Consider the following 13,279-nt stretch of genomic DNA (forward strand, 5'->3'; position numbering starts at 1 on the left):
TTCAATTGTTTATAACTGTTAATAAAAAAAAGGTTCATCACAAGACAATCCGTCATAAGGTGACCTGAGAAAGTCCCAATGACGTAATCGTTCACCTTTGTCCTACTTTTTTTTTTTTACACGCGGCCACGTTCACGGTCTCGCGAGATGCTGGTCTGCGACTATAAAAGCGAGATAAGATCCTCATTCTGAAAAGTTTACTCATCGCAGCTGACAGGAAACTGAGTTTGTCGTCCGGATTTAAAGACAGAAATACTGGTAAATATTATAAATATTATCCTTTATATACATACATGTATACATGCTTATACACATTTACATATATTTATATACATTTACATATATACATACTTCTACATATTTACATACATATACACATACATACAAAAATATATATGGTTTAATAGACTTTGTATGTACTTTACAGTGAGAAACATGCCTCCTGTGGAAATAATGAATGAGGTGTGTACATATTTCTCTTAAAATGATGTTATTTCTACACCTTGTAATGTCTATCTGTAGATATGTATACATACTATACGTCAGGAATAAAGGTGTTCTGTTCCACAGTCTTGTGAAACCTTAAGAACATTGTTTTTTTTTATTCGAAAAGCTCTTTAAATGTACATTACATGTAAACTTGATGGTGTCATCCCAACAAGGAAAAGTACCTTTATTTTGATACCATTATTTGACAGTCTAAAAATGTTATGTATCATATTATAATAGCAGTTTGTATTAATTAAAATCTGATGGTGTTTAGAATGTGGTTACTCGAGTAGCCAAGCTCCCACTGGTGAGCTCCACCTATGGCATGGTGTCAAGCTTGTACAGTAGCACCAAAGACAACCATCCAACCATCAAGTCTGTGTGCGAGGCAGCAGAAATGGGTGTAAAAATGATCACTTCAGCTGCCTTCACCAGCGCCTCGCCAATTATCGGCAAGCTGGAACCTCAAAGTAAGTATTTCAGCATTGGACTGATTTACACATTTTATCAACACAGAACAAGATTTCTCAGATTTTATTTTTTTGTTTAGTCTGTCTGGCTAACGATCTTGCCTGTAAGAGTCTGGATAAAATTGAGAAGACTCTGCCAATCCTTCAACAGCCTTCTGGACAGGTGAGAAGAAAAAAAATATGGCCAACAAACATAAACCAAAAAGGTTTTTTAATTACCATGCTTAATTTATGTAAGTAATTGTTTTTAATGTAGCAGAGATTCTTTAACATAACCAGTGACAAATTACTTCACTATCTTTTATAGCTTGTAAGCAGTGCTAAAGATCAGGTCACCGAAACCGTGAATGGGGCCAAGGAGACCATGTCTAATGTGATGGTCCGCACCAGAGGAGTAGTGCAGGAGAGTGTGGAGAAGACAAAGCTGGTTGTCACTGGTGGTGTCCACACAGTGATGGAGAGCAAAGTGGCAAAGCTAGTGAGCAGTGGTGTGTACAATGCTCTGAGCACTTCTGAGATTCTGGTAGAGCGTTATCTGCCTGCACCTGAGGACAGCCAAGGTGAGACTGTGATTTCTGGTTTATTATAGTCAACACTGGATCAGCTGAATAACAATGTGCCATGGCTTCTTTGTTTTCTTTTAAAAAACATGCAAAAATGTTGGATGTTATGTTGCACTAAAATAGTGCAACCTCATTTTTCTATAAATGATACAACAGCTGTCCTTAAATGGCTTATAATATTCAAGAGCTTTATTGTCATGTCATTATTGTCAAATGTATGAAAAAACATATAAAAAAAGTCCTTTTTGATAAGTAACTGAAGCAATTCCAGCAGTCATCTGACCAAGTTCAACCAAGAGACCAATGACCTCAAATCTGTATTTATTTTTGTTTTCAGTGTAGCACAATCACTTGTTTATATAACTCCAGTGGAAATTTCTAAACATCAACTTAACCTCATGTCCTCAAATCTGTTCCTTTTACATGCTCTTCCAGAACAAAAGATTAATATGACCACAGGTTTCGCGGATCAGACCGATGAACCCAGCTACTACGTGCGACTGGGCTCAATCTCTACCAAGCTGCGACAGAGGGTCTACCAGAAAGCTATCAGCAAGGTTTATGATGCCAAGAAGAACAGCCAAGAGTCCATTTCGAAGTTAAACCACACCATGGATCTGGTAGGTGACCTGTGTAGCTAGAGTCTGTTTTGTTTTTTGTCTTATCTTGTAATCTATGAATAGGCTAATTCCAAGAGATAATGTCAAGAGCCATGTGCATCAACACCAGTATGCAAATGGTTTGGTTTGAATAATGTAATAGCTGAATAATAAAACCTAATTTCTAGCTCAACACAAATTTCACTTAGAATCATACTGTGTACATGTCATGGTAAAGTTTCTCAGAACCACACGTTGTCATAAGTGAGTAGGATTGGAGACACCTCTGGGATCCTGAAAGAGCTTGATTTCTACCTCCACCCTGTGTGGCATTTGCATGGTGTCCCCGTACTGAAACAGTTTCCTATGGGTACTCTGGTTTCTTGCCCCAGTCAAAGAATTGTATTGTAGGTGGATTGGTATTTCTGTGTGTGGGGGTGGGGTTGCTCTTTGTTAAGAGTGTCCCCTACGTGCCCTGGGATAGCCTTCAGGTTCCCCCCTGTCCCTGGGATGAACACACTGAATGGATGTATGGGGTAACAGATCAGTAATGACTGACTTTTGAATGATGAATCTGTTTTCATTAGATTGAGTACACAAGAAAGAACATTGATGGTGCCAACCAGAAGGTCACTGAAAAACTGAACGTGTTAATGGGTTGGAAGTCTACATCTCTGAGTGACTGTGACACAGAAAACAAGGCAGAGGTACATATTATAAAAACCACATTTTCTGTTTCTTGGATAAAAACATAACAGTTAAAGTTAAAAGGCCTTATACAAACCTTGTTTCTCATTTGTAGCTAATTGAGTCTCGGACCTTGGCCGTCGCTCGCAACATGACGCAGCAGCTACAGACGACTTGTTTGACCCTCGTGTCCAACCTCCAGGGCCTGCCACAAAACATCCAAGAGCAAACACTGTCCATTGGCCACATGGCCATGGATGTCTACACCAGGTTCAACAGTGCTGCAGCTCTAAGCGACCTGTCCGACACAGTGCTCATAAACACTCGTGTTCAGCTGAAACGCATGAGAGATTCTATTGACAATGTGATGGATTATTTGGTTAACAACACACCACTCAACTGGCTGGTTGGCCCTTTTTATCCTCACACAGAACCGACTAGCAAACCAAGGAGCCAGTCCAGTGAGGAGAGCAGTGTTCACCCTGAAGTGGAAATGCAGTTAATAGATTAAGAACATTAGTTTGCCAACACTAGGTCTAGGCAATTTCCTCTGAATTTCTGATGACCTTTTGTTTTAGCTGATGTTTGTTCTTGTCTTGATGCTGATAATGTACATTCTTTACAATAAAATACTACTCATTCTATCCCTCCATCTACTATCTCTATCAGTACTATTCAATCTATCACTATCACTCTTCTACCCAAGAAATAAACAATTTGCAGTATTTATACCGTCAATTAATCCATCAGACAAGTTTAACCTAAGACAGTTAACAAATGAGATTTGTTGCATAATCAACATAACCATGAAGTCCTTTCTTGTGAACCGTATTGTTTTTGTACTGTCTTTTTAATAAAATCATAATCCTTTAAACCATTATGTTAGTAGTATTTGGATTTATTTGTGTCTTGAATATAATAACATGCAAAGTTCTTTAATATTTGTTTTAATAAATGCATTTTTAAAAGCATTTATAAACAATTATTTATTTAAAATCTTACAGATGAATCTCAAAGGGGTCATTAAGTAAAGTAACATTAAGTAAAAGGGTGTGTGTGTGTGTGGGGGGGGGTGTCAACTGAAATTAAAACAACACCGTGCTGTAAGAGAACTCATGCATTTTTTTTCTCTGTGGTGGACAGATGTCCAAATCAGGGTGTGTCCTTGCCTCATGACCAGTGATCCTGGAATAGACACCAGATCCACTGGGTAGTTCATCCAACCAGCAATCTCATATAGCTAGCAGCTTTTTCACACAAATTGTAAACATAAGACACCCCTCCCCCACCTAGAACGGTGTTATATTATGAGTAGATTATTCTTGCATATGCAAATTGTTCCTCTGCCAATTTCAAATCTAGTCAATGAGCTCAGTGTGGAACTTTGCCCTATCCAAGATGGCGTCGTTGTGCTAACGTTCTATGTTTATATGCTAGAGTAACACACCGTATACATCAACACCGGCATCCTGTGGACATTTGTTTGGACTCATGTTTAATAATACTTGTAATAGTAATTCAAATGTATAAATAATATACAATTTACAGAATCTATTTTTCGAGTTAACGCAAACGAAAAACAGCAAGCCCCCTATGTACTTCCGGGTGTGGTTAAAATAACTTCCTGTGTCATACAATTGTCTCAAACAATTTGGCGGTTTATAGGAAGTAGTTTGCGAAGAAAAGTCGGGAGCGAATTTAGCTGCGTTAATAAGTTGGGTTTTATTTCGCGGACTTGTTTAACTAAATTGTTAATGCCGTCCAGTCGATAAAGATATCTTTTTTTATCCTTTGCGTTCAGTGAGACGTCAGTATGGTGTGTTGGGCGTCGTGCTTAGCGGCTAGCTAACTGTTGTTATTTAATGTGAAGGCGAGCTGACTGAGCTCTGTGTTCTGCTACCTGACTGAGCTCAGCTTGTTTCATATGACAAGCAGCCAATTGTTTATCTTCCAAGTGGCTTTATGCGTTAAGAATGATGTCTAATGTTCAGGATTCCAGTGGTAAATATTTATGGTGGTATCTCCAGAGTATGGAATTCCATCTCGATGTGGCTGCCAGCACGAAAGGAAAAACCAACATCAAGCATCTGAATTTGGGGGTGTAAGAACATTTACATTCATGATGTCTTTGCTTTTTTATATTTGATTTGTGTATGACTTCTTTTCTGCATTTTATTTTTTTATGATCGTATTCTTGGAGCTGTAGGAACTTTAAATATCATGATGTGTTTTGTGAAACTTGTGTATTTATTAAATGTAAACTTTGTTAGTCTGTTATTGGAACACTATACCTTCTGAAGCATGTTTTTATGCATGGTTTTATATTGTACAGGAACATGTTTGATAAACCAAACAAGGAGGCCTCCTACCTTGTTGTCCATTTCTTGTTTAAGAAGTTGAATCCTTCACGTGTGCAGGATGTTTTTAGGTAGGTCATAGTTAAAACGAGGTCAGATACTACAGTCTCTTACTTCTGTCCTCTCGTTTCACAATTATATGCTTTGTCATTTAGACATTGCTGGCCAGTTTTGGATCACAAGGCTGATGCTGAATTTCGTAAGGTGACATTTGGATGGCTCCAGGAAATAATGGTATGTTAAAGTTCACTGTACTCAAGTTTTAACTGATATTCTTGCTAAGTTGTAATTTATGCAATGCTATCTCTGTACACAGAATGAGAAAGGGAGCAATTTTCCCAAGGTGGTTGCATCACATTTACACTCTTCTTCTGGGCCAAGATTCGTCAATCTTATGCTTCACTTTGCTAGATATGTCATGCTAAAATTGATGAAGTCTTTTAGCACAGGTAGAATTTATTTTACAATTTTTCAATCAGCTTTGTTTTAAAGAGCAGTTGTATGTACTGTACAACTGCACATGGAAATATTGCTGTGTTAAATGTGGCTATTTAGATGGATCATGGGTTCCGGAGGCTGCAGCAGTTCCAGCAAGTTCTCAAGAGTTGGAGATGAAGCGCTTTCAGATGGTGAAGAGACGCTTCCAGAAAGTGTCTGTGGAGCAAGATGCTCTGATTCAGGATTATCAGAAGAGAGCCAGGTGAGTTAATTACTGAAAAATCATGCTTGTTTTGTTTTTTTGTTTGTTTTTTGAGAGCTTTTTCAAAACAACATTTTTTTTTAAGACATTTGGAGAAGTCTTTGAAGGACCATAAAGCAGAAGATGTCAAGTGTGATGATTTGCTCAAGTAAGTTTTAGATTACTTATACATGCATTTAATTTCATTAAATATATGCTTTATCACATACATACCCTTACTGAGCACTTTAATAGGAACATCTGTACACCTACTCATTTATGCAATTATCTTAAGTATCTGACAGCTTTGCAATGTAAAATATCACTCAGATACAACCAGAGCTTCATGTTGGGAAAGAATGTGGGGGAAAATGAGATCTCGGTGAATTTCAAAATGGCATGATTGGTGCCAGGGCTGGTTTAACTGTTTCTATAACTGCTGAGCTCCTGGGATTTTCACACACAACATCCAGTAAACAACAGTTCTGCAAGCATCTTGTTGATGAGAGAGGACAAAAGAATAGCCAGACTGGTTTGAGCTGACAAAGGTTGCAGTCTCTCAAACACTGTACAGTTTGAGCAGAAAAGCATCTCCAAACGCACAACACATTAAACTTTAATGTTTCGACCATATAGGGTTCTACTTCTGTTTGTCAAAAACAGTAAGCTTAGGCTGCCGTTTGCACAGACTCACCAAAACTGGACAGATGAAGAGTGGAAAAACTTAGCCTAGTCTAATTATTCTAGATTTCTGCTGATACACACAGACAGTCAGCATCGAAATTAAAAATCCCAACTGAATGAATCCATGGTGATGATCTGTCTTGTGTCACAGAATGCCATACCTGAATGCCATCGCATATTTAAGTATTCTAGCTGACCAAGTGCATCCTGTCATGGCCACAATTTGTTCGTCCTCTAATGCCTACTTCAAGCACGATGATGCACCATTTCACAAAGCAAAAGTCATCTGTGTTATACCCAGTTTATCTGAATCTGGTAGAATAGGCGATTCAAAGCATGGAATTGCATCTAAAAAATCTGCAGGTATTGTATGACGCAATCATGTCAACATGCACCAGAATCTTACAGGAATGTTTCCAACAGCTTGTGGAACCCATGCCACATAGAATTAAGTATTTGTTTAGAGTTACTAATAAACAGCTCAGTGAGTGCATTGGCTATGTTAAACCTATTTGTCCTAAAGACTGAAGTCAGTGTTCATTTCATGTATTAATGTCATCCAATCATTCAGTAAATACACAGATTTCTAACCATATCATAGTAGGACTGTTGGTTCTTTTCTTTAAATTGATTATATCCATCCTTGTAGAAAACATGAAAACAAGACCAACTTGGAAAAAGACCTTCTGGAAAAAATTTGCAAGGTTTGTTGTAATTTCACACCACACGCATCACTTCAATTAAATATGAACAGGTCATGTTTAACTGTAGCTTTATAGGTCACTATATTTGCTTTTAGTAACTTTCACTTGGTTACCCAGCTTGTGTGTTTATCATTACCTTGTGATTGAAGATAAACAAAAGCTTTTTGGTCATTTGAACAGTCAAGATCTGGTTAATTTCTTTGTATATTTCTATTATTTTGCCAGCCAATTATTTAACATCAACTCTTTCGATCTTTGGCCAATCCTCTTTGGATTTTAGGTTCGAAGCTTGTGGGCAGAGATTGACAAAGCTTTGTCCAGGCTAGAAGGAGAGCGGAGTGTGTTGGCTAGCGTGATCGAGGGCAAGGTCGATCAGTATGTGCTGGATGGAAAGGACATTAGTGTGAAGGTTCCTACAGTTCTGCTGGAAAGAATGGAGAGGTCATCACATCAGGTCAGTCAGGAAATGCACAATTGTAGCTTGTCTTTAACATGTCACATACACTCACTAATTGGTTTTTGTGGGCTGCTGTTATTATACACATGCTATAGATGTTCCATTTAAAGTAGCAGATTAGTGTATATTTCCATGTTTACAATAATAAAGGGAAAAAAATTGTGTGTGTACTCAGATTAGTGCTGGCAGTTTGTATGAGGGAAGTCAGCTGGTCATCCTGCGGTTGCTTGAGCTTTTGAATGTGGGATTAAAACTCCTGAGCGAGGAGCGAGCCAAGCTTTCAGGTCCAACATTCCAGCCCAGCCACCAACATCTCCAGGAGCAAGCTTTGCTTATGAATCGTTCAAAGGAGACCCTGAAAAGCATGAGGTATTTAAGAGCAGAGAGTAAGCATAGGCTTGATCACCAGCTGATTTAACTAATGAAAAGCCATATTAGTCTGCTCTATGTCCCAATACGTCTAGAAAACACTCATTCAAGTGGATTAGGTAGCTTTATTCATTATAGTGAGACAACTACCAAAACCACTTGAGTGTTTTCTAGATGTGTGGAGACCTAAAGCAGGCTATGATGCCTTTATTAGTTAAATCAGCTGTCGAGCAACTGCAGAACTGTTTATTGGATTCAGGTGAAAGCAATTTGTGACTCCTCACCTATAAGGAGAAAGGCATCTTCTAATTCAAAGCCATGAAGACAAGCGGTAGATGGTAGAAGCTGTAAAATAATGCGGAAACCTTAACCTGCTATTGCCTTTTGTAATTAAACATTCTCAGTGGTTAGTATTGATTTATTTAGGTGAACATTTAGGTCATTGTTTTGTCATTTGTTTATTATTAACCTTAAATATATTGTTCCTTTCTTAGGCGCAAGTTGTGCAAGGAGGATATACCACAGCTAAAGAGCAGCATAAAGACTCTGCAGTTGGACTGGGAGAAGAAGTGGGCTGAATGTTTGAACAACACTCCATTGATTTCTTTCCTCAATGATGATCCTGTAAGTGTAAAGTAAAACAGATTCAGGTTCAAGAAAATCTCCTGATGGGTCTAAGAGTTTAAACTGCTTAAGATTAATGCTTCTTTTATCATAACGGCATCAAGTTAAGTAGTTTCTTATAGTAGGCTGGTAGTCACAGGCTTATGGAAGAAAACCTGGTTTACTTTTGGTGAGGTTATTGCTCTTTCAAAATGGATGTCAGAGTAGTTATACCTACAGAGTAGTTATAACTATACTAATGAATGTTTTCATAAGTCAGACATGCATTTTGTATCATCACAGGTTTTGGACTTCCTTTCCCCAATGCCTCCACTATCCTTTGAAGCAGCCTCTGAGGTTAGCTTCAAGGCTAGCATCTTTTCACAGTACCCAGCTAAACTTTCTGGTAAGTTAAGTTTTGTCTGATCATGGTTTTCTTGCCTTCCTGTTGCCTATATTCTTAATGTTGTATTAATTTTATTATTATTATTTTTGTTTGTTTTATGACTTTAGAACTAGCAACACGGACCCTTAAAGCTGAATCTTGTATCACTGAGCCAGAAATTAAAAAGGATGGTGACTTTTTAAGGTGCCACAATCTCAAACTTCCTGATCAACACATTTTTTATTTTCAATTTTATAAAGTCTTTTAGTGGCTGATTTCTTATTCACATCTACCTTCCTCCTTGGCAGCTCTCTTCCAGTAGAGGACAAAACAGAAGATATACTTTTTTCCAGTTGCTTTGCTTCACCCAGGCCCATGTCTCCAAGTATAGTGCCCCCTGTAACCCCTGCTTGTGTTAAGGTGCCATCAGTTGCTCCTACACCCAGCCCTGTTCAGGTAGGCACGAAGTGGCTGATGTATTGTCTTGCTTGTATTTAACTCTACTGGTTTATGAATATCCCTGTAGTAACACTGTACTAAAACTACAAATGTGCTTCTGTGTAACTTGTACAGACGTCATACTGAAATGTGATTTGCCAGCATTGATCGTTGTACCTGATTTTGGATAAAGTATATGAATCAGTGATAAAGCAGGTCTTGTAATAAAGTGACTAGCAGTTTAAATCTAAGTTGAGTAGAGTGCATTCTATAAAATATAATATAGCCCTGAAAAATGTAAATATGTGACCAGGTTTATCTAGTCACATGAAATTTGTTGATGGTGGGAGTGGTTCATGCTTTTTGATGTCTCTTTATATCATAACTGATGTCCACATGTATGGTTAAATAGTCTTGAAAGGGGTGACTTAAATGTGCTGTTTTGTAATATTTCACACCGCATGAAAAGTTGGTGGGAAAACTGATACATGGGCAGTTCTGAGCTATGTGCTGCTCATCACTAGCTTTCCCAAGATAATTCCTGCTTTCTGATGACCGGGGCGAATTGAGAGAAATCGCAACGGACAGATACGGAGCAGACATATTTGAAGTCTGATTTTGAATGTGGGTATAATAATTGTTCTTGCACTATTTTCAGGCTAGCAAGAGGAGACCCTTGTTTTCACAAACTAAGACCTCGGTGTTGAAGCCAAAGCCTCAGATTCTGGAGTTGGAATATGAGAATTTAGCAAGTCAGGTATGTACTGATGTAATGTAAATGTAATTGATCTATCAATTGTGTGGTATCCTGCAATTCTCTGGTGGAAAAATGCATGCATCATGGGAAACCGATACATGGGCAGTTCTGAACTATGTGCTGCTCATCACTAGCTTTCCCAAGATAATACCTGCTCTCTGATGACCGGGGCGAATTGAGAGAAATCGCAACGGACAGATACGGAGCAGACAATTGTCATCCATAATGTTTTTGGTCTATACGTAAGTGAAATGCTGAAGTGCATTGTCTCTGTATTTTAGTTTGCTGAAGCTGTGACCATGAGTCCAGTGGATGGAAGAAGAAGCAGTATGGAGCTTGAGCAGTTGCTCAATACATTAGCAGACCCGTTCACAACAAAGAAGCAGCTTCCTCGCACACCAGAAAGCTTGAGTAAGATTTCAATTCAAACTTCTCTTACAAGCATTTGTATGAGATGAAGCTTTTACTGACACAATGGTTCTTTGCACTTGCTTCATTTGTATCACTTTTTTTTGTTAATATAATTTTATTAATTTCAGTTATGGATGTCAGAACATCATGGAGGAAAGCAATGGAAGAAGGAAAGGCTGAGAAAAAGCATGACAAATGTCAAGATAGCCTATCCTGGTTGAAAACACCGGTTTCTGAGGTTAAAGAAAGAAGTCCCAGCCCAGAAACTTCTTCAATAAGAAGAGATTCTGCAATACTGAACACTGACCCTCTACCATGTAGTCCCCTTCCATCCCAGAAGGGGTCTTCTCTGCACTCTACTATTTCCTGGGACAGCTCCCAGCAGGAGGCTCTAAGCCAAAGCTCCAGCAACATCCTCCACTTCAGCATTGTTCATGAAACCTTTCCAGACAATGATGATTCTTTCAGCTGCAGTAATTGCTCACCAGAGGTCCAGGACGTGGAAGAACTTCTCCTCCCCCCTGTTATGTCATGTTATTCTGAAGAAGAGAATACATGCCAAACGCTTCGAAGACCTCTGGACGAGTCCCCTTTTTCAGGGAGGTTCAAGGAGACAAACTCTGACTTTATGCCATCAGCAATAATCACAAGCCCAGGACTGGGTAGCTGTAGTGGGGAGAAGGTTTTTTCTCTGGATTTGGACCAACTGGAGAGCTTCTCCTCTCCTCGGCGAGAGGAGCTCCCCCTGCCCAATCTTGTAACATTCTCACCTATGGATGACTTCTAATTGGTGTCTGAACAGTTTGTACTATGAATTAAGACACCAGAGAACAAATGAAGCTTTGTACCTTCTCTGCTATCGTGCCACTATCAACAGACTGGTTGAGGGGACCCTGCGAATTGAACTCTACCTTCTAAGCATTTCTTTTTTTTTCTTTAAGTAGCTCTCTTCAGTCCTAACAGTTTTACTGGCTTGTCTTAAAGTTCAAAGTTTGTCAAAGCCCAGATTATTTGTGCTAATATTTTTAAATGTTTGTTATGGATGAAGTGAACAATTCTAATATGAGAACAGGTCTAAGATCAGTCAACATGAAGTAGGCCAATAAATGTAATAAGCATGCTTTAAGCAGTTTCTCAAATGTAATAAACTTTTGTGCACTGTTTTTATTTTTTTTTGTCTTAAGTTGTACTTTTCTGTTCCATTCCATAAACAAGCTCCATCATTCAGCTGTGTCACCGAATACACTTATTGTCCAGCTTTTCATGGTGGAGGCCAGCAAATAGACCCCAGTTAAATTCTACAGTGATTCCCCAAGCCAAGTGAGATATTACAGTAAATCTTAATATTACACACGAAAGGTGCAAATGATATATACCGCTGATGATAAGCCCAAGACCAAAGGAAAAGGGTATTTAATATTTTTAGGAGGTTTTGAGGTACTATCAAGAAATGTTTCTTTAAAGGAAGCAAAGTGATTCATCCTTTTAGGGATACATGAATATATAACACATTATAATACCTGTAAAATTGCTATTCAGTGTGTGACTGAAACCTAACAAGGGATTTTCTCTTCCAGAATAGTTTTCCAGGCCACATCCATCACCATTAACCCTCTTAAAAAGGGGGGGGGGGTTATATCTGTTTATTTAGACCTCTTAACTTGAATGACTAATTTATATGCAATGTAGTTTTTTTTCACCTGTTAAACTGTGACGGACATTTTAAGACAGGGGGCAGAAGTAACCTGTAAAATGTAGAAGGTGTAAAACTAAAAGTAGAGCAGAGAGAGTGTGGTTGTTCTGGGCGGCTCCATTCCGCCTCCAGGACGCAGAGAAAGCCGAGAAGCTCACAGTGAAGTAACGCAACGCAAACATGGCGCCCACTTGCGACGCTACACACCGCTGAGAGTAACGACAACACTGGGGGGGATTTATCAGTGCTGAGCGGTTTGGACGAGCAGCAGACGTGTGTGTGAGACGGTGTGACTGGTATCTGGTCTACATGTCGGCGCTCTTTCCTATTATCGTGTAAACAAGCCGGTATGTAAACTTACTACTTCTATACTCTTTTTTTTTCGTCTAAGAAGTTTCTTGGTTTTTGAAAAAAAAAAACCAAAAAAACACCGTCTTTCGCTTCTAATGGGCTTCGACGCAACACCGGAAAGTCGGAAACGTTGCAGTTCGGCGGCTTCGCTTTTAGTTCCCGCAGAGACACGGTTCGGCTCCCGGAGGGAAGCTTTATGTAGCGGTGGTGGTTTAAACGTAACGAAAGTGGCTTAAGGTTAGCATATGGCTAGCTCGAGTAGGTGATTCTGTTGTGTTTACGGTGTCGCAGAACACCGTGGTGTGTGTGTACGAGGCTGACTTTGTTAAACGTGATGCAACAGTTGTGCGCACAGAGCGGCCACTTTGTAAGGCCCCGTGATGACTTTACTTTAGCATAAAAGCTGCAGGTGGTTCAGGGCGTGTCTCAGGTGTATATACACCGACTGGGTCGTGTAGCTCTAAGGAAACGCATCCGCCTGAAAGGAGGTTTACTAGGGCGGTAGCTGACAGATGACTAAGGGCTAATTCTACGTTGGGGGGGAATATCGATAACTTTCCAACCTGCTTCAGAAGCGAATCAC

The 13,279-nt window shown here is 39.1% G+C and overlaps 3 protein-coding genes and 2 non-coding genes across 6 annotated transcripts in view; all 5 read left to right on the forward strand.

The window, feature by feature from the left end:
* Positions 1 to 132: 132 nt before the first annotated feature.
* On the forward strand, positions 133 to 3,686 carry plin2 (perilipin 2). The gene is made up of 8 exons (XM_027169412.2): positions 133 to 258; positions 428 to 462; positions 764 to 959; positions 1,040 to 1,122; positions 1,267 to 1,519; positions 1,958 to 2,142; positions 2,709 to 2,828; positions 2,924 to 3,686. The coding sequence occupies exons 2-8, from the start codon at positions 436 to 438 to the stop codon at positions 3,317 to 3,319; spliced, it is 1,260 nt and encodes a 419-aa protein (XP_027025213.1). The 5' UTR covers positions 133 to 258; positions 428 to 435; the 3' UTR covers positions 3,320 to 3,686.
* A 752-nt stretch (positions 3,687 to 4,438) lies between these two features.
* haus6 (HAUS augmin-like complex, subunit 6) lies at positions 4,439 to 11,879 on the forward strand. The gene is made up of 16 exons (XM_047810573.1): positions 4,439 to 4,909; positions 5,141 to 5,236; positions 5,321 to 5,399; positions 5,482 to 5,614; positions 5,721 to 5,865; positions 5,951 to 6,013; positions 7,178 to 7,232; positions 7,513 to 7,686; positions 7,865 to 8,058; positions 8,553 to 8,682; positions 8,965 to 9,067; positions 9,175 to 9,250; positions 9,355 to 9,502; positions 10,143 to 10,241; positions 10,523 to 10,652; positions 10,781 to 11,879. Exons 1-16 carry the CDS (start codon positions 4,782 to 4,784, stop codon positions 11,437 to 11,439), a joined length of 2,412 nt encoding a protein of 803 aa, XP_047666529.1. The 5' UTR covers positions 4,439 to 4,781; the 3' UTR covers positions 11,440 to 11,879.
* LOC113657644 lies at positions 9,958 to 10,089 on the forward strand. Its single transcript, XR_003444206.1, has one exon. It is a non-coding gene; the product is annotated as a small Cajal body-specific RNA 8 (non-coding RNA).
* On the forward strand, positions 10,326 to 10,456 carry LOC113657643. The gene has a single exon (XR_003444205.1). It is a non-coding gene; the product is annotated as a small Cajal body-specific RNA 8 (non-coding RNA).
* Positions 11,880 to 12,446: 567 nt separating the features above from the next.
* dennd4c (DENN/MADD domain containing 4C) overlaps positions 12,447 to 13,279 on the forward strand; it is a 47,262-nt gene continuing 46,429 nt past the window's right edge. For both annotated transcript variants that reach the window (XM_027169084.2, XM_027169085.2), the window contains exon 1: positions 12,447 to 12,692. The gene's annotated coding sequence lies outside the window, so the exon portion shown is untranslated. The remainder of the gene's footprint in view (positions 12,693 to 13,279) is intronic.

Source organism: Tachysurus fulvidraco, chromosome 1 (assembly GCF_022655615.1).
Source record: "Tachysurus fulvidraco isolate hzauxx_2018 chromosome 1, HZAU_PFXX_2.0, whole genome shotgun sequence".
NCBI lineage: Eukaryota > Metazoa > Chordata > Actinopteri > Siluriformes > Bagridae > Tachysurus > Tachysurus fulvidraco.